The 25,224-nt window shown below is 36.4% G+C and overlaps 1 protein-coding gene across 1 annotated transcript in view; it reads right to left on the bottom strand.

Moving 5' to 3' along the window:
• Positions 1-25,224, bottom strand: part of TSHR (thyroid stimulating hormone receptor) — a 52,031-nt gene that overhangs the window by 5,176 nt on the left and 21,631 nt on the right. The window contains exons 4-9 of the mRNA XM_003206650.5: positions 19,737-19,811; positions 19,361-19,435; positions 16,027-16,104; positions 15,429-15,497; positions 7,432-7,509; positions 1,574-1,762 (exon numbers count right to left, since the gene is read on the bottom strand). Of these exons, the coding sequence (XP_003206698.1) occupies positions 1,574-1,762; positions 7,432-7,509; positions 15,429-15,497; positions 16,027-16,104; positions 19,361-19,435; positions 19,737-19,811 (564 nt within the window). The remainder of the gene's footprint in view (positions 1-1,573; positions 1,763-7,431; positions 7,510-15,428; positions 15,498-16,026; positions 16,105-19,360; positions 19,436-19,736; positions 19,812-25,224) is intronic.

Below are 25,224 nucleotides of genomic sequence, written 5' to 3'. Positions count from 1 at the left end.
TATAATCCCTCTTATTTCTTGGAATCCACATTCTTAGTCGTTCACAAGCCTCCTTATAACTTTCTAGATAACACACAGTATTGTATTCCTCTTTTATTTTTACTCACAACTCAGTTTTTCACAGAACTTTAATAATTATCATTTCTGTTCTGTGCATTTTCTCCACCTTCCTTACAGCTAACTACCAACATAGTATCACAGAATGGCCAGGGTTGGAAGGGACCTCCAGGATCGTGACTCTCCAACTCCCCTGCCACATGCAGGGCCACCAACCTCCCAGTTTATTACTAGACCAGGCTGCCCAGGGCCCCATCCAATCTGGCTTTGAAACCTCCAGGGATGGGGCATCCACAGCCTCTCTGGGCAGTACCTCACCACTCTCTCTGTAAAGAACTTCCCCCTGGCATCCAACCTAAATCTTCCCTCCCTCAACTTAAAACCATTTCCCCTTGTCCTGCAGATATCTACCCTTTCAAAGAGTTGGTAGTATCTAAGAATACTGTACATCATGGTGTCATGCATCTGCATTTGTTATAAAAAATATGTTTTTTACTAGAAAAAAAGTTGCAATTAGGTATCTTTTTTTTTTTTTTTTTTTTTACCTCTGCTATCCATTGTCAAATAAGCTTTAGCATTTTTCATTTCCAGTTGCTTAGAATTTGAAGTTGCTTACAATTTGAGATTGCCTACAATTAAATCTGAGAAATATTGGTGTCTGCTAACGGACAAGCATATCTCTGTTTCATTTTAGCATCTGATTGTGCTGAGCTCTCTCTGCGCATTCTACTTGTCTAGGTTTTGAATCTCTCTCCTCCTCTGTTTTGTTTGATCTCATTTTCCCATTCCATTGTAATTGTGAATAGTATTGGTATATGAGTTTATTCTTGAATAATTCATAAATTTATCATAGCATATTTTAGTATAGTATAAATTCAAACTACAAATACTGCATTACTGAAGATTGAGGCTGTCTTCTTAAAACAGAGAATGGCCAGAATAACAATTCATAGCTCTTAAAACTTATTCAGCTTTAGAGAAAATTATAATGGATTTGAATTCTGCATTCTAGAGTTGTCCTGCTAACCACAGCACAGTGTTCCTCCCCATGTGCATTCCCCCAGGAGATGAGCTGCTGGGTTCCACTAGGACATCTATAAATGCTTTTTTTTTTCCCCCCCCACTCCAAAAGCTCTCAGCACCTGTTCTGATGAAAGGCTAGAAATCCTTACAAAATAGTTATTTCAGAATCATATATTCTCATATATTTTCAGTTAGAAAGTATCTGAAACATGAGGTTGCAAACCCCCCAAAACTTATTTTTGCAGCCCTTGATATAGCACTTTGTTTGTTTGTTTGTTTTTTCTTCTGGGCTTAGCAATAGGAAGAGCTTTGCAAAAGGTCTTACTGATCCTGTGATGTATCAAAAATTATTTCCTTTTTGAGTTTGAAACTGTATCCCTTTGTTTCAAAGAATGTACTCAAGAACTAGAGAAAATGTTCATAAAAGTGCTGATTATGTACTTTTGTATTAATATTTAAAAATTGTCTTTACTTCTATCTTTTAAAAACTCACCCACTGTTCTTTTTCCAGTTCTTGAAAGCACAGCAGTGACTTGGATAGGACAGATCAGCTCGAATTAGCTGAAGAAATATCTTTACAGCTGGTAATTTCTTTAACGTCCATGTGTTTTGGGCCATTAGTTCTTTAAGGCTTTCCAATCCTTTGACAGGAAGATTAACAATGACTGTTCTGGAGACATCCCTTTGTAAAGGAAGAAACAGACAAAACTGAGAATAGTAAGTGATTGGATCTGAAATGTTTCAGATTCTCATAGTGGTTTATGAGTTTCATAGAATTCTATAGCAGAAATAAAATCCAGGGTAGGTGGGGATTTAGGAAGCTACGTAAGTATATTCCATTTCCAAAAAAACAAAAAACATATATACAGCATATTCTTATGAACTAAATAAACCTTAACTTTATACCATAGAGTAATTAAATCACTTAATCTTCAGATTCTGATACTTTTACTAATATACAATTATATATATAATTCTATGTACATGAGCATAACCTTCTTTAGGAATACTATGTATAATTTGTAGGTATGTATGTGTTTTAAAGTTCATCTTTAATGTCTCATAGATGAGAGTAGAGATGATAAATACCAGGACTTTAAATTTACAATTTCAGAGACGATGTACAAAAATAAAGTTCTCAAAATTCTTTAACAAAACTGCATCTTCCATTGGAAGAACTATTTTCCTTCAGGCTTCTTTAGACTCATTTTAATATGTTCAGGCAGCTTATAATTGCTAAAACAATGTCCTTTATAATCTGAAATTAAAATGCTCTATCTCAGGCTATCCTGAAATGCTCACAAAAAAATTAATATTTGCTGCTTTCTGTTTTCTGGAACTGAATCTGACGTTGCACTGTTTATGGATTTCCTTAAGCCACTTGAATATCATCAGATCCTGCTAGTCTTTGGCTCTCGTTTATTTGCATTATATCAAACTTCTTCTAATGATGCTGGAGATCAAGGTCTTTTCTCGGAGTTAGCTCTATAAAGAAGTAAACCAGTAAAAAAGTTTCTGTTGTGGGAGCATTAGCACTTTCATCATGAAACATCATGCTAATAAATAGTTCTTCTTTTTCCTACTCATTGTTTTCCAAAAGTGCTGTTGTTATCCCTCTAAGTCTCACCCACTCTGACTGGTTTCCTGCATCTAAAAGAAAATAATTACTAATTTTATTCTTTGAAAAAAATTGCTTCTAAATCTCTTGTTATTACATTGCCTTATTTTTCCTTTTGATTCGCTAGTGTTAGTAAGTTAGAAATTGCTCCCACTGTCTGAAGGAGGGCTTTTTACATCTAATAGCTTCTTTGCTATTATATGTATTTGAATATGTCACAACTAGTTGATTTCAGTGACATCAGCTTCCTTTTTGTTCGTCTAGATCTTTTTCAGTAGGCTGTACATGTTTATGCTAAGCTCCTGAAATGGGTCTTACGACAGTCTGAATGCTCCCTCCTGTCATTTTGTCTTTTATAGAGTCTCAGAGTAAGTCGAATCCAGAGGTCATCCAGTTTGACCTCCCTCCTCAAAGCAGCCACTTGGAGCCAGTTGGTCAAAGCTGTGTCTTGTTCAGTTCTCAGTACCTCAAGGAATGGATACCCTACAACCTGATTAGTCAGCTTGTTCAGCATTTGACTACCCACACAGTAAAGAAGATTAATCTTACAGTGAACTAAACTTTTCTGTATTTCATTTTGTGCTTGCCTCTTGTTCTGTTGCTACCAATGAGATCTGGCTGCATTTTGCCAGCTCCAACCCCATCCAATTTGAAATACTTATATACACTGGTAAGTGTCTCTTGAGCCTTCCCTTGTCCAGGCTAATCCCTCAATTAACTTAGTTGCCTTTACCTGTGGTTTTTTATTTTTCACTATTTTCTCCATTTGCTTAGACCTCCTTCTAAGCAAAACATCTTGGTAAAGTAGATCTTGGAGCAGATCTTACCAAGATAAAGCTGGCCTTTTGGCAACCCCCATGGGTCTCCATCAAGTCCTCATGGTGGTGGTAGCTACCTGCAGGAAGGGAACATGGTTAAATGCTGTGTGATGGGAGTTGCTAAGGCTTTTTGGGAGGGAAAAGTGGCGCATCACAAATTCTTGGGCACTCTTTGAAGATGTTCTCATATAACCATATGGAAAAAGATGATGCAGTTTGCACAATGAAGTTTTTATTTTTGAAAAGCCTTGAAAAAGTCAGATATCAAGGGCAGTTGCAATAACTAAGAGGTTATGTAACAAGAAGAATAGCTCTCGTGGATTAATAAACAAGTAAAAATAGTGGGGAAAAAGCCTGCAAATTTAGCATAAGTTGTCATAGTAGAGAAAGAATGGAAGATGATATCAGAATATACACATCATAGCAGCAAAAGTTCACAGGGCCTAGGCTAGTGCTGGTACTATTGAAATATTCATAAATAATCTGAAAAGCCAATGAGACTGGAAGCAATGAAGTTTCTTTCTGACAAAAAATAATATAGTGTATTGAAAGCTAAGGATGTCTGAGAAAAGAAGCTGAAGAATCCTGCAATACTAAGTGACTGAGCGGTAGATGCGATTCAATATTGATGCAAAGTGCATTTAGGAAAAGCTATCTTAACAGTAGGTAGAATTACAATGATGTTTAATTTACCTAGCACTCTGGGTAGATCTTGAAGTCCTCCCTGCAAATCTCGGCACATTGTTATGCAATAATGTTGAAGGGAAATAGAATGCTTAGTATTTTTAGGAAAGAAGTAGAAAATCTTCACTCCGTAAATCTAAGATGACTACATTTTAAATACTATATGCAGTTCTGTAAATACTACATGCCGTTTACAATGGGTAAATAAGGTAGAAAAGTATAGAAAGTTGCATCAAGGATGATCGTGGAATTATCAAATATTTTTATAGAAAGTAATAAGGACTTACTGGTTTGCCAGACTATTGTATCTTAGTCTACATTAACATACATATAGAACACAAATTTTCCTGAATGATGCTTTATCTTGTTTCATTGTATGATCAGTTCTGATTCTGGACTACTAAGAAAAATACAGTTATGTCAGCCTTATTAATATCTAATTATATACATAACTAAGACATTTTTAAAACACAGCTGTATTTACAGTGCACAGACTATCCTGCTACTACTGTGAAGCTGTAGCTGGCTCACTTTTAAAAACAAGAAGTCTGATAGTCTTGACTATAAAAGAGACAGGAAACTGATAAAACGAATAATGAGTAAGCAGGACTGGATGGTTTTCACTGAAAAGTTTTGAAGGAGCTTAAGGAGGAAAGAATTGAATTAGGAGAGGAGGTGTGCATCCTCCAACTTAGCCCCATTTAGTCCCAGAACACAAAGGCAGCAAATGAACCAACAGTTTTTGGAACATTGGGAAGCATGTGCCTATCAGGCTCTGATGTCTGCACTAGACTTTTTTTGGAAATCTAACAAGAACAACAATTAATTAAAGGTATAGACTAAGATGATATGTCTGATAGAATCAGCAAGTAAAGGTCTTTGGTAAAGTCTTGCTTTAGAAACGAATCTCTCTGAGCATTGTGATAAAAACCTGCTCTTGTAGTCTCCTAGGACTTCCAAAAGTACTTCGGCAAACCTCCACTAAAGCTTGCACCTGGAAACCAGGCAACCACACTCCTTGTGGAAGACACCAAGTGTTCAGGGATGTGGTAAAATGCTGGAAAAGTTCACTTCTAGCCCAGATCCAGCATTCGTGTTGCTGGCGGTTAGAGCTCGTTCAGCTCTTGGAAGTGATTGATTTGCAATAGCAGATGTATATGCTTTGGAGTGTGCAGCTAACACAAATGCCCTCGCCCATGTTTAAAGTTTTTTGTTTTTCCATATGGTTTCTTATAAATCCTATGACGTTTTTCTGCTGTTTCTTACCTTACAGGAAATTGGAATTTATATGAAACTGAATATTACATAAGCCATAGGTAAGCTTCAGATGAATACATAAATAAAGCATAGCTTATGATTTAATAAGCTGAGTGATCTGTATATATGATACAGGTGTTAAATATTTTACTGCTCAGATTTGATATATTTTTAAGGATTATTATTTTTGGTCTTTATTTTTTAAAATGAAATTCAAAACTAGAGGTAACTGGTATGTTTTTTCAAACTTTTTTCACAGTCAGAGACATGCAGCTGTAATATGAAATCAAATGATAATGAAAATTTAAAAGACAGATTAATTGAGAAAATGAGAGTGAATGTATAGCAGCACAATTAAGGAATTTTTATCTAATCATACCCAGTCTTCATAGTATTGTACTAGTATAGTAGTTACAAAAGCTATTCTAAGCTGGGCTTACGATACACATTATTTTCATTTAAGCAGAGTCTTTACATCTACAAATTCTTACTGTTTGCTTAACAGAATGCAGACTGTTCCCATTGCTTGAATAACTGTTTTTGCCCAGTGGCATGAACGGGGTGGATCTTCCTAAGGTAGGACTGATTCCCAGTAGGGGAAGCAATGTTTTAAAAAATATCTCTGCTTTCTACAGATAATTAATTGTTCACATATATCTTATACAAGAATTAATAATATTTTGAATTCAGACTGTATATTTTGCAAAATCTAACTATACTGTAAGCCTGATTATATTTTCATTGTACTCTGCTGAACTTGTATTCTAGGTGTCAGCTCTTGTTCATACATTTTGTAAACCAGGTTCTCTGAATCCTAGTCAAGAATTCATTTTGAGGGTAAGAGCAGTGCACTGTCATTATGCTGCTAAAATAGTTTTCCATAGGGAGCAGTCCATACATCTGTATATACAGCAATGAGAGGAATCAGAATTACTGGCATTTTTTCTCCTCTCTTCAGTGATCCAACTCCCCTCTTTCTTTGCTATTACAAACTGCAAATTTATAAACAGAAATATACCTCGATTTTTAATATCTTTCTAAACATACCACCTAACCTATGTATACCACCTAGAGTATGCCCAAACTCGTGTAATATATCTAGGATAATTCTTTTTAAGTTAGATATTTTCCACTGGCTTTCTTTAAAGTAGAAATGGAAGAAAATTATCCTCTTGGGGTGGACCCAAGGTAATTATTTTATTTTTTAAGTTGCTGTTGCTGCTGAAGTCCTGATCAGAAAAAGAGTAGTAAACTATATATCTGTGGAATAGAAGTTCTATCAACCATAACTTCAAGAGTGTATAAAAGAATCTCAAGATGATAAGTTCTGGCAGCTTGATAGGGTGGCAAGGCAGAAAGAGTCTCATTTGTTGAGATCATTTTGACTATTGTAGGCAATAACATTCATTTCCTCAGGGAATGGAATATTTATCTTTCGGCAATCTTTTTCCACAGAAAGAGTATTTTAAATGGAACTTTCTTCTTGAAGAAGATCCAATGTCCACAGATTCCCATGCCAGCTAATGAAGCTAACAACAGCTAGATGCCTGAACCAAAAATGACATAATTATATATTAAAATCCTTGAGATGACAATGAGGCTGGAAGCCAGGTTACATGAGAAAGAAGATAAGGCAGCACGACAAGTAAATTTATTCTGACTAAAATTCAATTTTCATCTCTGTTTCCATTTCCTTTACTGGTATGATACAACAGTCCCATGTTTTACAGTTGTACTCCCATTTCATGGTCATGAGACAGATTGTAGCATAGAATCTTTCAGAAGAAAAAATTGGAGAAAAACTAATTCTAAGAGTAAATTGGTCTCCTGTAGAAAAACTTTTGTTGCTGATCATCTTTTTGTTAACTTGCAATTCCCACCCCTCTGTTCTACTATTTATGACAGTTGAAAAGAAAGTGTAAACAAAATTATATTATTTTTAAGGCTTTCTTTACATCACTTTCTCCTACTCACAGTAGAGTTGGTCCACTATGCACTCCTAGAAATGCATCTTCATTGATAACTTTCAGGTATTTGTTCTTGTGCAGATAGCTGCAGAAACAGACAAAACACAGGCATTTGGAAACAGTCATCCATAGGTGAAAGATAATCAAGTTGACTTGTCTAAATAGATTGACAAAAATAATATGTGAAGGACCACTCCATAGCAGAGTCAAGTTAAAGGTACATGGTTAAAGGCAGGCAATGCAATGCTACTGAACGCTGAAAAAAAAGTAATACAACCCAACTGAAACACTCAATTTTAAGTTCATTTTTTGCATTTCTAGGTTACATTAATAGTGACTAATCTAGAATGAATCTTGATCATTTTTAAGATGAATTCTTGTTTACCGTGGTTTGAAATGATAATGTGAGAAATGTAAAAATACATAGGCTGCTCCAAAAGTAATGCCTCTTATTTATTTCCATGGATACCACAACAGATACAAAGAGCACAATACACTATTTGATAGAGCAAATTCTCAGCTGCAAAACCCTACTTTTCAACATAGTCACCACCACTGGCTATTCATTTTTACCAGCGATGAACAAGAGCCTGCATGCTCATAAAAATCTGTACCAGCAGAGGTGACCCACTGTTTCGCAGCTGTTTGGATGACCCTTGCAGTCCATCTTACACTGTCCTGAACAGCTGGAAGTCAGAAGACACCAAATCTGGATTATGCAGTGGCTATGGTAGGACAGTACAGCCAAGATCAGAAATGTGCTCCATGATCTTCAAACTGGTATGGAGCCTGGTGTTAATGTGCAAGAGAAAGGCTGTATTCTCAGGACTGACTCTGGAAAATAAGAGCCTTCAGCTTAGTGTTGTGATGTAGTTTTGTCTGGGTTCCTGGAAATCCTGAGGGATCACCCCATTCTTAGCCCAAACAACGCTGCACATCACTTTACCCCCTCAATGTTGTGTTCTTGATGGGAAATTCACATGTTATCACTGCCTTTTTTTTCCCAGTTCAGTGATGTCATCACATCTTGTCTCATTAACAGTAATGATGCAATCCAGGAAACCGTCACTTTCAACCTCATATTGCTTCAATAGATCCTGACAAACTTGCATACAGTGTTCTTTCTGTTACTGTGTTACTTGTGGGACCTACTTGGAACAAAACTTTGCTATATTAGAACATTGCCACCACAATTTCCAGTGAATTGAAGCCAGCATTCAGCTCTATATACAGTTCTTTTTTCATAATCTGCCAATTTCCATTGATTAGCTGATCAAGACACTCTTCGTTGTGTAGCATGGCAGTGGTGCATCTGGAATATGGCTTGTATTCCAACTCACTCCTGCCATTACTGAAACATACCACACACTGCCTCGTTGTGCTCACGTCCACTATTTGGTCTCCATCAATGTTCAACAAGTGCCAGTGACTGTCAGTGGGTGCCATTTTTCTGAATGGAGGAATTAAATGACACGCATTTGCTCCATCTGGATTTCCGTGTCAGACACCATTCTGTCAGACTGCCCCCCTTCTGCCATCAGAACAACGGAAGGAAAGTTCGACCTCTACTGCCCTACCATCCACATCCACCTCCAACGTTGTGGGCCAACATAGTAAAATAGGGTATTACTTTTGAAGCAGCCCTTGTATATACGGATTGCAGATAATTTAGTCAAGATGCAAACTGCAATTGAAAGGCTATGCATTTATTTCTGAGACTTTTGTTCTCAATGGGCCAAGACAGTTTATGGAGTTTTTGTGGAAGAAACTGGGAGAAATAATTGGTTTTGGTAATTCCACAGTAGCCGGTCTACAAAGAGAAAACATAAATTCAGTAAACAGTAGAAGCACAGGCGTCCTGCTTTTGTGCTGGAGGCACAGTCAATGTAGAGCACTGAACACTTCTACGAAATTTCTGCAAAGAGCAGATATACACAGAACATGGTGAAATGGAAAAACAAGCGTTATTTTTATGTTCATCATGTATTTTATGATGCCAAGTTCTGTGTGAGTTGGGTACATTTGACATAGGGTTAGAATAAAAATGTGGTTTTGGAGTAAATGTTCAGCTAAAATGTACTCCACAAAATATCAAAGCACATTAATTTCCTTGATGAGGTTGTACTTCATGCCATCCCCTTGGTTAGCTAAGACTATAAGCATCCAGATCTTTTAAACATAGGCAGGACACGCTGAATTTGCTGAGCAATAAAAAGAGACTGAAGATTAGGTTGTGATATATATATATATATATATATATACATATAGATTTGTATGTGTTTATATGTACATACACACTGCACACATACACAGGGATGTGGATAGGACTTCACTGTGATGATTCTTTCCCTCAGCAAGCAGTTAAGACCTGTGTTATTTTTACTTGGTTCAGTCAAATTCTATCTCAAAGTTTACAAGTGAAGTATCTTGCAGACATCAAATCAAGTCATGTTTGTTAACTTAGTTTCATTGGAAACTAGAGTCCTGTGATGGCAGTGAGAGTAATTTACCAGATATGGTTGTTCCTGAGGAGGAAGGAACAAGTATGCAGTTCTCTTGGCTGAGGGGCACTATATAAGCAGTGATACCCAACACTTCAAGCATCTTGTTTCTGTGCTGTGCTAAGGCAAGACCTTTGAGGGAAGTTTGAACTAAGACAGCAGTGTAGATGGTAAAATGCTGCAGGACTGAGCTTCAGGGCAGAAATTCAATATGACTCATTAAGGAGAAGAACGTAGAGAATTGCTAAGGAAAGTTGTCAGGGGGGAATGAATGATCCCCTTGATGAAGGAAGGCAAAATGATCAATGCTGTAAAGGCCCTGAAGGAACATGGTGCCTAAGGCAACTAACTCTCCCCTTTATATCCAAAATAGGTTTCCTTTTTATCAATTTTCTGTATAAAGGGAAAAGTAAAGGCACGAGTAGCAAAACATAGATTAAAACATGAGATGGCAGTCTAGGAGCAACAAAACAGCCCCAGAACACATTATTACAGACAGCTTGGGTTAGCAACAACAGTGGGTCACTCAGGATGAATAAGTAAAAGCATCAGGATTCCTTGACATATTGCCAACAAAGGCTGAAGGAGGTCTTGCAGTGCAAGAATGATGAAGAATAATATGACATGATGTGATGACTGTAAAACATCGTTCCTCTTAAAGCCAAGTGAAAGAACAGAAACCTTGCAAGGACAGCAAACAATCTGCCTTGTGGAGGTCATGTGTAAAAGGACAGATAAAAGCAGACAAAATTGCCAATGATGCAGTTGATGTCAGGATGTTGAGTACTGTAACTACTATGAACTTTTTAAAGTTAGCTTGTGATGTATCTAGGAAAGTAAAAAAATATAAAAGAAAGATTGTAACCCCTGCTCTCAGAGGATGTCAATGAAAATGCTAAGCCCATTGTGCCAGATAGCGGAGGAGGTATATGACCTGTCAAACCTCTCTTAACTCTAACCTCTGTAATAAAAACACCATTTGAAATTAGTCAGTGAACTCAGAGAAGTGCAGAAGGATCACCATTTTACCTCTGTGCTGGGAGAATCTTCTAAATCGAGATAGGTGAACTGGGGGTTAAGCTGTAAAAGTAATAAAGTCAGTGCAATTGTTCTTTGTTTTGGAGAAAAAAAAAATTAGAAAAAAAACAAGTAAAGCTTTTAATCCCATCCTGGTTGAAGTCAGTGGCAATTTTTCCACAACATTTGTTGTATACAAGCTCACACTGATCACCATAGTGAGAAATGAGCAGAAGTAAATGCTCTTCAGCTGGGCTATTCAAAATAGAGTCTTAGGGAACCGTGCCAGAAAAAAATTTCTGGCATGTTATTCACTGGACAATGCCAATGCCTAAAGCCTTGCTTCTTACACAGAAAAATAGCTTATTCTTTCTCGTCATCTATTGCTGTTTGAAATAAGCTTTGTTTCTTTAAAAATATGAAGTATTATAGTATCACCTTACATGTGTAGTTTTTGAGAAGAACTCAAATTCTGTAAATGACAATCTTTGTTTCGAGCTGTTGCTTCATTTTGCAAATTTCAAGATTTTATCTTGTTAATACAAAAAGTTAATAATAAAAAGTTAATACAAAAACCTAAAACAGAGCAAGAGCTAAGAATAATCCAATGGTTCTGAAGGACACAAAATCCTGCCTGATCTAATTAAACTGACTGAATTGATAACTACATATTATTACCCAGCCAGATAAATTATTTGTCCAGTTGTGAAGTATTTTCCCCTGACACTTGAATAACATAGTGATAAACCTGAAATTTTATAGTTCACATATGTGATAAAAACCTTCAAATTGACAAACAGAAATGGTTCAGTGGAGACTTATGGGAAGTTCATAACCATACGTTAACAAGGAGAGGCTGTAGCGTTATTTGCCAGTTTTCACACAGATGTCTCAGGCTCATCAGAATATATAATTTCCTGATGATAATTGATTTCAGTTGTTTAATCTTTTACTCTGATAGGTACTTCTTATAAATGGAAAAAAAAAATAAGACTGTGATAAACAGTCATTTGACAAAAAAAGATTATGTATAACTAACATAACTCCTTACAAGAGCACCCTTAATCTCACTTTTATGCATGTCTTAATGGTATTGAATGTTATTTAAATGCAGTGCAGAAAAGGAAAGCACAATAGTGGCACATGTCAAATAGTGATACATGTCTAAACAAAGGTTGAAAGACCGAGAATATCTGTCCTCAGTGGGGACACTAGAATAATAATCAATTTGGAGAGTTAATGGGAGGCAATCAGAAAAACATTAACATCACAGTGCAAAGTGTGCAGGAAGTATAGAGTAGGATAAGGTGACGGTTTAATTGTTCTATAAATGAAATGACAAATATATGAATATTCAGACATTATCAATGGATGCTTCATAAAGCAACAAATTAGATAGTCCACTTGAGGAAAAGCTACTCTTGATTTTAGCTTTAGAAGCTCGCAGAATCATATAATTATAGAATCATTTGAGTTGAAAGGGACAATTGAAGATCATTTAGTCCAGCTCCCTGCAGGGAGCAGGGACACCTACAGCTCAATCATGTTGCTCAGAGTCTTGTCCGGCCTGACCTTGAATATCTCCAGAGACAGGACATACGCCATCTCTCTGGACAATCTGTTACAGTGTTTTGCCATCCCTATTGTAAAAACTACTTCTTATATCCACCATTAAACAGGCTCTGGACATGTAATACATTAGTCTAATTACATATCCTGTTTGTTTATTAATTGGAAGTTGAAGAAATGGAGAGTCTGCAAAAGATGTGAGCAATGTTAAGGATTCATCATGTGCTTCTACTACACTGTTGTTTATCTTCTCTCTGAGCTTGACCAAGCATTAAAAATTATCCCTGGGAGCGTATACCAAAATAAATATATTCTTTTGGAGTTATTTTTGTAATTAGATTTTGAAATTGCACACTCACCATTTCAGTAATTTAGCTCTGTAAAAGCTCATCTCATGCATTTTGCCCTTCACTGGAACTATGTTCTTAAGAAACTTCTTTCCTCATCAATTTCCTTACAGAAATAAACATAGTTGCAGGAGCAACACTTTGCAGAATTCTGCAGAATTGTCAGGATTTAATGTTTTTAATGGGGAGATTCAACTTTCAGATGGACACTGTTCAGTAAAAGTACAGTTCACCTCTTCATTCATGTTCTTTTACTTCCCTACCGTTATAAAACCTGTATGGAGACATCATGGTTTGCTATAAACACAGATTCTTGTTGAATGAGAAGACTTAATAGGTAGCACCATTGCTTAACACAGCAATCATTTATGCACAACTCCACACTTACGTCTGTGTAGTTTTCAACCTCCCTGAATTATGTCATTCAGTACTGCAAGACTGGTTGAAAGGCATACCACATGGTAGAAGGTATCCTCTTGGATTCCCAATATTTCTTCTATTTATAGATAACATGTGGAATCTTTGAACGATTCATCAAAAATGAAATTTTGTTTTTTATTGTTATCCTTTTTTTGCTTGTTTTATTCTTTGAAGTAATCATTCGAAACCCACGAAAATCTTTCCCTCACTGTTTTTCTCTTCTTTTATTTTTGCTTCTAGTTTCATCTAGTCCAAAGGGCCCTGGATCAGAGAAAAACAGGTCCTTTCTTTGCTGTGCATTGCTAGATAAATGAGAGTTCAAATTAAAAGTCTCAGAATAAAGAAAATGAAATATTAACCTTTTGCATTAACTTAATGCTGCTACTAGAAACAACAAATCTCCACCCTTGCACTTAACAGAATTATACTTTATCTTAGCACATGGTAATCAAACTACTTAAGAAAATTAGTTTAGAAATTTCAATATAGTTTATCAAACAGATAAAGACTTCACCACTGATGTTCTGCTCCATAGTTTGCCTTGTAAATCTGGAGCTGTGCTTTGCTCCAGGTAAATCTTCTATGATTTAATTAGGAGAAAACTGTTGTTATGAACAATTTTTACTTCTGGTAGGCAAAGCCCTGAAGGTAAGCCTGCTTTTATTTTCTATTTATTTATTTAAATGATTTTAACTACTACATAATAAACAGCCTCTGGAAAAATTCACTTAAATAGTATTGATTATAAACTTTTTCTGAAAGATAATAAGCAGTATTTGCAGAAACTTATACATGTTTCCTCCTTTTCATATCCAGTGAAATAAAGCAGAATGCCACGGACTCTGAATCATGTAGAACTACATTCCACTTAATTAATAAAATAATTAACTAATTCTTTAATAATTAGAAAAATTCCAGTGAGGCAAGAAGCAATAGCATTTGCACAGTATCAGAGAAGAAAAAAAACAAACTCCTATAGAGTCTCATTTAAAATGTGTTTCATCAGTATATGAGAAGGTGAAGGACTACACAGTTTTTCAGTTGGCTAGCAGAAAAGTATTAAGAATTGCATATAAAGCTTGGATTTAGTTGAGATGCCATGTTCATTTAGATGTATTTTACTTCTTGTGATTTCTGTGGACATTAGTATCAAACATAATGTCATCAAGAAAAGATTTTCTTTTTCATACAGAAGTTGAATGACTGAATTCATAAGATCTACTCCAATTCTTTAGGTTTCAAGAAGTCCAGATAAGTGTCAAGGGAGAATGAGGCAGTTTGCAGAGATTCAGCCCATGTGAAAGATGGTATTTCAGAATTTTTATACAACTCAAGACCTATTTAAAATAAAGAAGTAGGAAAATTTTCTGTATCCTCGTGCCTCTATGGTTAACTTAAGAGTTCACAATGAAGAAATTTCTTTAACTTGTGAAATATTTTGATAACCAGACTCCACCTGAGTAAGCTCTGCCAAAGCAAATGGAGATTCCAAAATCTTTCTAGATTTGTTCCATGTGAACAGTGAAAAGTATATTCAGTAAGTAGTAGTTTTCCAGAAACTACAGTAAGAAGATGAAGAGAAAGCTGAAATAATTGTTTCTTGGTTTGGACAGGCACATGTCTCATTTTTAGGTCATGTGCCTGGTTCCTCCCAATTGCCCCTCTCCCCCCCTTTTTTTTTTTTTCTGGTAAGAAATTTCTGTGAAATGTCGCTGCTATCATTACTAGTATTACACTTATTAAAATAAACTGCCTTGTAAGATTTCAATTGTCTTTGAAATCTTTTTGACCAAAAGATATTTCATTATAGCTTCAGGTCAGAAATAAAAAAAATTCACACTAGAATCACCTGCTATGATTTTATTTCTGACCTATAAATACATGTATATAAAATCCAAGTACTCTGCAAAAGACATCAAAATACCTATATTTTTATTGCTGGCTGAAATTAATATCCTCTCTTTGATCCTTAAAAACATTTAGAACAAGATATTTATTTAAGAACCTCCAATAGGTAGGGAGTATTCATTCTAGGTTGGTGTATTTTGCTTTATTTTTCCTTGCATGTGTTGTTTTTGTTGGTTTTTGTGTTGTGTGTTGCTTTTTTGTTTTTGTTTGTTTTTTAAAAGAAGAGATTATCTGGTACTTACATAGCATCCAGATTTGTCCCATTAAAAGCATGGCTGTGGATGCTGGTAAAACCATTATTGTAGAGTTTCCTGCAAAGAAAGATAAATAAATTGGTGTATTTTGTGATGCTTTGGTAATGAAATACCTATTATCTTATTTATCATTTTTATTTGCAACTGCGTGTTTATGAGTTAATTTCAATGTTTTGAAGAAGTAACAATTGTAGTGCAAAGTTGAGCAGATGCCACCAGCTTTCCTAAATGTAGCCAAATTAAGAATAACATGTGGCAGATATGCTATCTTTTACTTCTTTTTGCAGTAAATATAGAACTAGACTAAAACATTTTGCCATAACTTTCCTGCTTCCAAGCTAAAAACAAGGAAATAAAATTCTGCAAGGTCAAATTAGGAAAATAATAAATTGCAGTATGGGTACCATTTTACAATAATGCCTGTCTGAACTTCTTGAAGTACGGATACTACATATAAAGCCAATGATGTTTCTCCACCATAAACTACTGGAGAGTAGATCTGAGTTGTTTTTTTTAATGTAGTACCATATGCTTGAGGGATTAAGGCAAGGTGATTGCCTTTTTGGCTTAAGCTGGAAGAACTTACAAAGTTAGAGATTCATTACAGAGCCCATGGAAAGCATTTGCAGGCACTGAAGTCATGAAAGGATTGTCTGCAATTTCACTGAAAAAGGAGAAAAAACATCACAGTCAAATATTTGCCTAAAAGAGCTTCTCCAGAACAGTTTTATTATTCATTTTTCTCTGCCGTGATCATAAATAGAAGTATAGAATAATTGTTTAACCTACAGCCACAAGAGGCAAGCTGGGATGATTAAGAATCAGGGATGTTTCAGCATCCAAGAAGTGGGCTTGCAAAGTCAATGGAATTTATAGGCCTGGTGAGATGTGCCAGCCTGCATGATTTCTGTGGCAAACAGCAAAGACAGATTCATCCTCTCAAAACCCAGATAATTTGCAAACTGAATCATGCTGCAATGTCAACTGAGTTAGCTCAAATGACTTTAGAGATGAGATCTTGCTGTTTAGCTATGCTTAGGTAAAATATCAGAGAATGCATTATAATAGACAGAAGCATTTTCCCTTATAGAACTGCTTCTAAAGAAAGTGAAATGAAATTTTACTATCTGATCTAACTTAATGAATTTTCTCAACTGTTGTCCAAATGAGTGTTTCAATATCTGTTATTTCTTGAACACTTAATTCCAACTCTCCAGCCTTAAGAAATACACACAGCACCACATAACGATTTGCTCTCTCCCTGCCATGGGATGGGGAACAGAATCAAAATGAGAAAAGTGAGAGAACTCATTGTTTGAAATAAGGGTAATTTATAAAGAAAAGAAAAAAAGAAGAAGGAAAGAAAAAAAAGGAAAAATGAACACACAAAACCCAAGAAAACAGTAAAATACTTTAAGCGATGCACAACACAACTGATCACCAGTTGGTGCCCAGCCAGTCCCAGAGGAATGTAACCCCCCCACCCACACACACACAGTTTTATAGTTCAGCATATCACTATAATGGTATGGGACATTCCTTTGTCCAGTTTGTGCCAGCTGTCCAGGTTCTGTCCCAGCTTCTTGTGCACCCCCAGCCTCTCACTAACAGTGTGAGAAGGTGAAATTTCCTTGGCTCCATGCAAACACTGCTCAGCAGTAAACTAAAACTTTGGTGTGCTATCAATATCATTTTCATTCTAAACCCACAACAAAGTACCACACCAGTTAATAAGAAGAAAATTAACTAGCTTTGCTGAAACCAGGACAATCACAAAGGTGAATAGAAATATAACGAGTAGTTATACTACTAGTGCTAGTGCTCAGCCACCCACAAAATGAAATGTTTTCTGATTTTCAGTTAGAAAATACTGTGTTCCAGTTTGTGTATATGGCCTCTTATCCTAGCACTAGACACCACTGAAAAGAAGCTAGCTTCATCTTCTTTGCATCCCCAGTTCAGGTACTTATACACATTGATAACATTTCCCCCCTCCTTCCCCAGCCTCCTCTTTCCCAGTTCCACTGAACAGTTCCTTTCTCCTTATAAGAGAGGTGTTTCAGTCCTCTAATCATCTTGGTAGCCCTGTGTTTCACTCTTTCCAGCTTGATTAGGAACAACATTTATCAGTATTGAATCAACATCTAGGTCAGACCATTAATCAAGCCTTTGTAAATTACTTTCCAGAATAATACATCAGGGTCTTAACTTTTACTTCGTCCATCCAACAGTCAAGCCTATTCCAGCTGAATGCAGACTACAATCACTAAATAGTGACTGAGATACTTTTTGTCAGCCTACAAGTCTTTGTCTTAGCTGCTCTTCTTCCTTAGCTTGATTGCAATCCTGATTTTGGATTTGGGCTTTAATTGTAAGTTAGTGTACAGAGACAGATGTAGATTTTGCTTTTTTTGAAAGCAAAGAAACACCTGTTGTTTTCACAGCAATAGTGTTTGTTTCTGAAATAGCTTTAAGGATAATAAAGGTGAGAGACACAAAACCTTCACGACATTTGTGTTCCCTTTCTTTGTCTCCATGCTGTTCTGCAGTTTGTTCTAAGAGAAAAAGGAAAGAAGAAAAAAAGAAAAGAGGGGGTCCTTTAAATCAGCTAAAGTAAACCTTTTTTAATAAGTTGTAGGAAAAGGAGGAGGATTTACTGTGACATAGAAATGCATCATGTAAGCAAACTCAACTAAATTAGCAAAGCTGCTAAGAGGGCAATTCTTTCCAGCTGAGGACAGTTGTTAATGAGGGCTCACCCAGGAAGTCTTGCTTAAAAATAGGTAATTCCTGCTGCTTGGTTTCTTTAATGGGATAGTAGAGTTGTGCACAAAGTGTGACTGCACAAGTAAATTTAGGCAAAGTATATGTTCATCCAGAGTTGTGTCATGATTCTAAAAGATGGCATCTCAATCAGCTGTTGGGAAATAAGGTGAGTGACAGAAGAGAAATAAGCAGTTCTCTCTCTTAAGAGTACCTACTTATAATGTAGCCAAATAGTAGTTTTCAGGAAAGATATGGTTCTTTGCTTATGGATTTTTAGGTGCAAGGCTTTTCTACATTAGCTTGGTATTGGCAGGCTGTTTTAGTAACAAATAGAAGACTTGTTTTCCTCCACAGTGAGAAGTATGCAAAAGTGACACAAGTACTTAATAAGTGGAGGGAAAGTGCCTGGACAGAGAAAAGAAAGGAATTCAGAGTACTTATGCTAGTTAGAGGCATGGATGATGGTGGCGCTATGCCAATCACCATCTTGGAGACTTCTGCAGCTGCTTGTGCTGGACATCCACCAGCAATTCTCTCAGTGTGCTACAGCCATGTAAAAATGAAAAGGTGATGGACTCTGAAGTAACACTGTAATGTTAGGAAGGGGAGAAGTGCGCTTGCTATAGTTCTGAAACAAGGCTATGACGTTTAGGACTAATGGAGCCCATAAGCTGAGGGTGGGAGTTTATGAATGGGATCACTGCCACGCGGGAGCTACTACTACCACCTTCCAAAGATATCCAGTGCTTTTACGCCCTGTCATTAGCAACTCATTAACGACCAACCACCACCTGATGCCTGGTAATAAAATAAGAGTCCCGTAGTACTAAGATGCAACAGTCTAAATTACGGCAGTGCAGGCAGGCTCTCAGGATGAAGAGTGGATGTGCTGGACTGTAAACATTCTGTATTTTGGGATTTAGCTAATTGAAGAGAAATGCAATTATGTGTATGTCTCATCCAATTCAAATACACAGTGCAGGATGACCTGACATTTTCCAAATTTGATACTAAGAATAACTGAACTACAGTTTGAGGAACAGTATTTTGACATACTTATTTTCTAATATTCTCTAAAATAGAAGTCTTCACTATAGGTTTTCTTGGGATCTAGGATGGCAGTATTCTATTTGTCTGTGAGAGTAGGTACTTACAGTAAAAAGTTCACATCAGATGAAGAAATTTTAGTGAGGTCAGGAAATACTTTGAGTCCAGTGTTGAAAATACCACTAAAACAGAGAAGATGGAGAGAGAGTTACATGTAGTGGATCACAGTAAACACTTGTGTGTTACAGACATTTAATGGATCAGAAGAATAGCAAAGTTAGCAATGAGTTTCTAGAAGATTTCCTTGCAAATGTAGTCAAAGTCCCAGCCCCTATTCTAGCTGATTTTTTTTGTCCTTAAAATAAAGCAGTAGGGAAAAATGTTGTAACCAGTTCCAAAATGAAACGCAAAGAAACCACTATTGTGTAAAGAATTTAGAGACATGTCTGTGAGGCCAACTACTTGCAGGTGGCAAATACTTACAGGTATTTCAACAGTGGAAGGTTCTTAAAGGCATCTGGATCTATGTAATCCAAGTTTCTAAGATTTCGAATTTCACTGCAAGGAAAAAAAAAAAAAAAAAGAGGGATGAGGGAATGTTACCATAACATGTATTTATTATAACAGAAACCAGCAACATTGACATTAAATTTCAGGGAACTACTTTCAGAAAATTTGACATTTGCTTATAGATCTTCAGACATTTCCCTACGGTTAGGGCTCTGAGAGAATATAGGAATGGTACTTCATTTGTAAATTTTAGTAGAAAGAAGAAAATTTAATTTGAAAGGAGAAAAATTAAAAACAGTAAAAAATTCTGCATAAAGCTACATCAGTGCCACTGTTACTATTGCTGAGTAAACCTTCTACCTGGTAACTTAATTTGAGTGTGTGCGTGATTAATACAAGTCAACACAGATTTTAAATTTTTAAAACACATTAAATAAATATGAAGGCAGTAACTTCCCTAGGGAAGTAGGAGTGGGATTTCCATGTGTGAATTTATATATAATTTATGTAATATTGCAGCACCCAGAACTGCAGCTGGAGGTAAAGGCACCTTTGGAATGCTATGACTGTTCAAAATATAATTTAAACTAGCTTCTCTTTTTCTCCTTAAGTTGGTCTGGATCACAGATGCTTTTCTTCTCTACGTATCAGAGCCATGTATCCCATGAATGACCATCTCAGGACAGCTCTTAGACTCTCAGGAAATCTTGTTACTTACGTAGAGAAATTTTACGGAAGACAAGTATGTGTGCATGATATTCTAGTCTTACATCAGTCCAAAAAGTGGTGCTACTCAGTATAGACACAGTAGAAACTGGTAGTATTTACTTTGCCATGTCCTCACATCAAGTAACCCAAGCACAAAATAAAGCTAGCCAAATATTCTGAGAAATAAAAGTAGGAAAAGAAACATCAGACAATTGTTATAGCAACATGTGGAAGACTTCAGCTTGTCTATACTCTGCTCTACAGAGAGAGTTTCTGCTCCATCTTCCAAGCATTCTGTTCTAACTGCATCTACTTTATGAGGAAACAAGGATTTACATTCTACTTGCATGTTGAACTGATATAGTTAATAGTTATGCTACTGCTATTATAGTGCTGAGTATTCTTCACGTCTGTTAGCTTCTTTAACAGTATTGTTTTTGTTATAAGAAATCTATGTCAGTCTCTTGCTTCTCTCAAATTACTTTAATAGTTATGTAGCAATCTTACTCCCAACAGTGGAATTTTCTCCATAAACTTTGGCATGTTTTTTTCCATCACTGCTACATTTAAAAAGCTGAAGTCAGGAGCTTCATGGCTACATATTCCTTTGTTGTGGACCAAACATATTGCAGGGAGAGATCAATATTCAGTCTGGAAATGGATAATACATTGTAATGCCACAGAGTCATCAGGTTTTGCTATTCATAGTACTCTGCATAAATGATTTGGATGAGGGTATTAAAAGTAAGAATTTGAAATCTGCAGATGGTACTAAAATTGGGAGCACAAAATAATTAAATGAGATTCAATCGGATTTTATTAACTAGGCCAAGAGAGAGTAAGTGCTGATTGACAAAGGGAAATGAAAAATGAGAATAAAAGATTCAGAATTGCCAGATGAGACAGTTGTCCCCATAATCAGAGAAAAGCTTAAAGAACTCAAGTAAATCATTACATACAATGAAGAATGGGAAAAGGTTTATGCCCTTGCTGTTCCAGTTTCTTGAATTGGTGATGCTGAGATTAGGAAAGAAATGTGCTTTAAAATATAATGTATTTATACTTCCATTTCATCCTATACTTTGTATTCAGGAGTTTCTTGTGGTCGAAAAAGGGAGGAAGGAAAAGGCCTATTGTGGCAAGTGCTACATAAATAAAGAGCAGGCAACAAGTTGCCTAGAAGTCTCTTTTTAAAGTTGATGAGAAAGTGGATGAGAGAGGTAAAAGAAAAAAAAAGGTGATTTGACAAATTGATTGTTAATCTTAAGAAAAAGCTAGGAGAGAAATTCAGTTTTCTCTACTCCTAGTCCAGGCAAATGTGACTGACTAAATATATGGACTCTCACTTCATATACTATATTCATATTCTATATTCATAGAATCACAAGGTTGGAAAGGATCCAGAAGATCATCTAATCCAATCGTACTCCCATTATCATTGCTACCACAAGCTACTAAACCATATCTCGTAGCTCTTCATCCACACGCCTCTTGAACACTGTCAGGGATGAAATGAAAAAGAGACAACTTTAAAGTCAGATCCATCCATGACACTGACGTCACACATCTCAGCACTGGATAGAATCCTCCCTAAAATCTCAGATTTAAAGAATATCTGTAGCTCCACCAGGAACCTATGAAGTGAGCTTGAAAGGAGGAAAGGTATTTTAATAGTTCTAATTACATCAGCTAACAACACAACGATACACAAGATGGATTTTGATTTATTTTACATGTCAGTCATGAGTAGTATATTCAGAGGTGCCAAACTTTTATAAGACAGCAGTATTCAAATTGTAATCAAAAGACTGTTTTGGCTTAAATATTACTTATAAAGTATTAAAAAAAAAAAAAAAAAGTAAGCTGAGAGGTGCAGCTGATATGATGGAAGGGTTGCCATACAAAGGGACCTGAACAAGCTTGAGAAGGGAACCAAATAATGTTCAATAACATTATTGAGTCTAAGATGTCGTTGCTCTTAGATTGAGGCAACCTCTGACGTGTACAGAATGGGAGAAGAACTTCTTGAGAGAAGCCCTGAGGAGAAGGACTTGGAGATCCTGGTGGACAAAAAGCTGGATATGAGCCAGCAATGTGCTATTGAAGCCCAGAAGGTCAGAAGTACCCTGGGCTGCATTAGAAGAGGGAGAAGGAGGAGATTGTCACTCTCTGTTCTGTTCTTGTAAAGCCCCATTTGGAGTACTGCATCCAGGCCTGGGGCTGCCATTACAGGAAGGATGCAGAGTTGTTGGATCGGGTTCAGAGGAGGGCCATGAAAATGATCAGAGGGCTGGAGCACCCCTCTTACGAAGACAGGCTGAGGGAGCTCGGATCATTCAGCCTGGAAATGACAAGGCTCTGGGCCTTCCAGTACTTAAAAGGAGCCTATAAATTGGAAGGAGACGGACTTTTTACATGGGCAGATAGTGACAGGACCAGGGAAATTGTTTTAAGCTAAAAGAGGGGAGATTTAGACAAGATGTCGTGGAGAAACTGTTTATTCAGAAGGTGATGAGACACTGGCATAATTTGCCCAGAAAAGTTGTGGATGTCCCATTCCTGGAGTCATTTAAGGCCAGATTTGGATAATCCCTGAGGAACTCAATCTATTGAGCTGCATCAAATTCAGTAGTTTGCAACCCTGTTCATGACATGGGGGCTGCAACTAGATGGTCTTTGAAGTCCATTTCAACCCAAGAAGTTCTATAATTCAGTAGATTCATTAGATGGGTTTGCAGGTTTATCAGTAAACTGTGCTGAATCAGTGAATTGAAAAGACTGAATCTCACAGATTTAGAAACTTTAGGTGACTTATGAAATAGAGATTTGGCATGCTATATAAATACATCTTAATCTTAGCATGCTCTGCTTAAATTCTGTACAAGCTGCAACGTGGAAATTTTGACTGCTTCTGGGAACAAAACATTTAAAGGCATAGAAATCTAAGATGTTTTATAGGCAACTTGCTGAAAATTTATGCAGAAAGGTGCCTTGAAAAACCATTTAACTGCACAATCCGAACTAAAATTACTTAAAGATGCTAATAGGAAAGAATGCTGCTGCGACCTGCTGCTCCCTACCCTGAAGATAACATTATTATTAGTGGAACACTTACAAAAGTACTCAAAGTTACTTTACAAAATATTCATCTTCTGCTTTATTTTTATTTTTTGAAGTATGGAAAACCTTTTAAAATTGGCTTATGTATGTATTTTTAAAATTATATTCTGTCACTCATACTAATAATTAAAAATGTTCTAGGTTCACAATCAAAACAAAAATTTTACTGTGTGTGAATTGCGCCTGAGTTTTGCTTTTTAAAGAAATTACTTTAAAACTTTAGAGTAGCAGGAACAAATGTGAAGAGAAAATTACTTAATGATACACTTAAAATCCTTTGTCGATATTTATAAATAACTATAAATAATACTTTTGTGTTTAGGGACATACGGGAATATTTAGTTCCAAATCAAAATGAGTCTTAAAATGAAACTAATAATTACTCAAATGTTACTGTGATGAATTAACATAATGAGCCATACATTTGCAAAGCAAACTCTTGAAAGGTCAGTCAGCTACTTCTTACATTATATATATTTAGTAATATTAAAAAAGCAAAAATATTAATGTAAGCAACTTCTAAAATTTGTTTACCAGACATGTCTTTCATATGTGCCTTGAAGTATTGACACATCCCTGAGTTTTGCTCGAGACCAGAACCCAGATATTCTAAATCTGACCAGAATGTCAATATAATCCCACTATGTTTGATATGTATGAATAGTAAGGATATCTAGCTCAGCAATTCTAAAACATTTTAAATCAACTGCTTTTTTTTTTTTTCTTGTAATAACCTGTGAGTCCTCCCTGCTTCCTTCCTTAAGGAAGGAATTGCTTATGAATTCCATGGCCTCCCTCACTTGTCCATGTTTCCTCCTTTCCTCCCCCCCCACCCCCGCAGTCAAGACGCAGTCCCACTAAGAGCAGCTCTCCATGGCTTTCCACCTGTCAAGTTTTGGCACTGCTAACAGTAGAAAATTGGTTCAGGCTCTAGCCAGTCTATCCTCTACCTGCAGACATCAGCTTTTAAGATTTTTCTACGCAACGCTTTTTCCAGTGTCCTAAAATTCACTGCAGCTATATAACACTTCCCTTCATTCAGTTTCCTATTAGGGCCAGCCCTTCCCTCCTCCTCTCCAGTTATCCCTCAGACGTTGTCATAAAACCACCTCTCCTTTCTGCAGCCCCATATCCCAAGACCTGGCTCCGTGACTGTCCATGTGCAGAAGTGCCCCTGCACCCACTCTGCACAGAGATGTGGAGTAGTCTCTCCAGCTCTTGAAGTGATGTTGCTTGTACAAAGGTAAGCCACTTTATCCACAATCTTTGGCTGTATTCCCACACCCTCAAAGGGCTTCTCACACAGTTGTTCAAGAGGAGAGAGTGCTTGGAGCATGGAGGAGTGGGGAGAAATGAGGGAGAGAGGATTGTGAGCAGAGACACAGAGGGGTTGAAAAGAAAAAGTGAATATTCCTTATCTAAGAGTTTTTTTCTGGGAAATGAAGACCTAATTACAAAAGCTCCTTAGTCTAATGCCATCAAGTTACAGCTTGCTAGTAAGATTACACAGCAACATAGACTCTTTTGCATTTGCATCTAGAAAGTACAGTTTTATCACTGTATGTGAAAGGCAGTCCTGAATTGTTAAACATGATAAATTTGTCTCACAACCATACTTAGAAACAGTAGTGAC

The sequence above is a fragment of the Meleagris gallopavo genome, chromosome 5 (assembly GCF_905368555.1).
Source record: "Meleagris gallopavo chromosome 5, MGAL_WU_HG_1.1, whole genome shotgun sequence".
Classification (NCBI taxonomy): Eukaryota; Metazoa; Chordata; class Aves; order Galliformes; family Phasianidae; genus Meleagris; species Meleagris gallopavo.
Note: the sequence above shows the minus strand (reverse complement) of the source record. Positions and strands in the feature narration are given on the sequence as shown.